Source organism: Pterocles gutturalis, unplaced genomic scaffold, assembly GCF_000699245.1.
Source record: "Pterocles gutturalis isolate BGI_N339 unplaced genomic scaffold, ASM69924v1 scaffold28388, whole genome shotgun sequence".
Classification (NCBI taxonomy): Eukaryota; Metazoa; Chordata; class Aves; order Pterocliformes; family Pteroclidae; genus Pterocles; species Pterocles gutturalis.
This window is the reverse complement of record NW_010121328.1, coordinates 1-2326: the sequence shown is the minus strand read 5'-3', so window position 1 is coordinate 2326 and position 2326 is coordinate 1. Positions and strand designations below refer to the sequence as shown.

Below are 2326 nucleotides of genomic sequence, written 5' to 3'. Positions count from 1 at the left end.
CTGCGTGGTGGATGAAAGCTCAGTGGTGGACCCAACAACCGCACCGGCGTCCTCCCGACCCAGACACCCTCCCGTCCCTGCTGCGCGGAACCGCTCCAGCCCACACTCACTTTCATCGCCAGTGATTTCCGCTTGAGCCCACTGTGGTCGCTGCCTCGATCCGAGTCCTCATCACTTTCCATTTTCTCTGCGGTGACCGCAGCCATGGCGGCGTCTTCGTCATCCTCTCCTGCGTCGCTTCCCCCCATCGGGTCGTTCTCGGGAACGTCGCTGTCGGAGGAGCTCGCGGGCTAAAGACAGCAGAGACGGGAGTTGTGTTATTGCCCCAAGGGGCCTGTGGTGTATCAGGGGGGAGAAGAAGGGGCACAAAAGGGTGACGAGCGATGGACAGCAGCGCTGAGCAGAGGCAAGCGTGTGCAGAACCCCTTGGTGGGGCCCTGGGACAGGGGGACACTGTGACCAGCCCTTCAATGAGGACACTCAGTCGAATTAGAAGATTCCCCTGCACCCCCTTCCCAAAGCCCCTCATGCACTGCCCCAAGACCACCAGCAACACCTTCCAGCTCTGTGTCCCCCCACTGCCCCCGCCTCGTGACCCGCTGCCCCCCATCCTCGCGCTCTGCCAGAGACCCCCGGAGAAGCTGAGACCAGGGAGAGCAGACCCCAGCCCTCCTTGGCCTGAACGGCGCCAGACATGCGGGGTGGGGGGGTTTGGTTTGGCCTCTCTGCCGGCGTCAGGAGCGGCTGTATTCCTCCAGTGGTCTTCTCGCGTCAGGCTTCTTCCTTCTCATGTGGCTTCACCTCAGGGCACATCACAAACCTTCCCCACGGGAAAGGTCCACAGAAGAAATCCAGCGTGGCGGCCACCACTCTTCCCAGCTGGGATCTCCGGTGTCCTGCTCCCTCACTCCAATGTCGGGCTTCTCACCAGCTCATCCTGAGGTTCCTCACACGAGGATGTTGCACCCAAGAGGTTTCCTAGAGCTGGGATTCCTCCAACGCTGGAGCTTTCCTGCTGGGAAGCCTTTCCTCGTCCTGGACTGCTCCTGGCACCTCCTTCATTTGGGTCACAAAACCGAATAAGACCTCAGCCTCTTCTGCTCCTCAGGCATTTTGGCCACAAAACACAGCTGGCGTTGGTGACCTCACTGGGGCCATCAGTGTCACCTCAGTCCCTCAACCACAGCAAGCCCGTCACCAACAGGTTTCTTACCCCCGCTGGGAGTCCCTGGACAAAGCAGGTGCTCACCTGCCAACCTCATCATCACCAACCGCTCACCTCACCATCACCAGCCTCCTGCCCAACACGCTGAAGTTTCTCCAGCTTTTCAAGCATCTCCACGGTCTCACCTGACCCTACGTCTGCGGTCTTGGGTCCAACCATCTCCTGCAGCTCCTCAAACCACATCCTCCCTCCTGCACCAGCAGCGGCACAGCCGGGGGGGCTCATCCCCTGAGCCTGCCGCCTCCTGAGCACCTCGTCCTCGCTGCTCACCTCAAAAACCTTCCTCTGCCTCTTCCGAACCAACTGCCTAGGGAGCTGCTCTGGGTGACTTCTCTGAAGATGGCTACACAATAAATCGGATCACATGGTTACGGTTACGAAACGCCAAAAGAACCGACAGCAAAGAGCCGTCTCCTGGCCTCTCGGAAGGAGCAGCCCAGCAGCTTTTGGCTCAGGAACTCAGAAAGGGATGAAGATGGAGACTCCCAAAAGTTCCCACGCAAATTCGGATATGCAAGCCTCAAGTTCTCGCTCTGACAATAAAATCCTCCGCGGTTTTGGGCAAGTGGCACAAAGCACATCCCTGATTCCACCTCGAAGATGGGGAAAAGGCATCTTCCTCTAGAGGAAGAGGAGGAGGAGGAGGAGGAGGAGGAGGATGAGGAGGAGGAAGGCCGACTCTTTCCAAGAAGGGAGAGGGAAGGGAAAGGAAGCTACTGCAACCCCGAGAAAGCTGATCTGTGAGCAGGAAGCAACGAGAAGCAGAAAAAAAAGGAGGAGAGTGACTCGGAGGAAAGGAGAGATGGAGGCGGCGGCAGCCCACGGCCTCGCTGCCCCCCGCCGCGCGAGGCCGCACTCACCGGAGGGGCACTGTAACTGGCGTGGGGGTTATTCTGGATTTCCCACAATCCCTCGTTGAAGCCTTTTCTCTTGTTTGGTTTCCCATATTTGTCTTTATATTTTTCATAAGGGAAGAGATCTTTAGGGCCCAAGAAGGCGCTGGAGAGAAACAAAGCAGAGGTGAGCCCGGAGCATGAGGCAGCGGGGGGCAAAAAAAAACCCAGAGAAGGGGGAGCGAGGCAGCGCTTACGTCTCGTGGGT

General features: G+C 58.6%; 1 protein-coding gene across 1 annotated transcript in view; it reads right to left on the bottom strand.

Annotated features, from left to right (window-relative positions):
• Positions 1-2224, bottom strand: part of LOC104464492 (hepatoma-derived growth factor-related protein 2) — a gene marked incomplete at both ends in the record, with an annotated part of 6207 nt that extends 3983 nt beyond the window's left edge. The window contains 2 exons of the mRNA XM_010077212.1: positions 111-290; positions 2086-2224. Of these exons, the coding sequence (XP_010075514.1) occupies positions 111-290; positions 2086-2224 (319 nt within the window). The remainder of the gene's footprint in view (positions 1-110; positions 291-2085) is intronic.
• Positions 2225-2326: the final 102 nt, after the last annotated feature.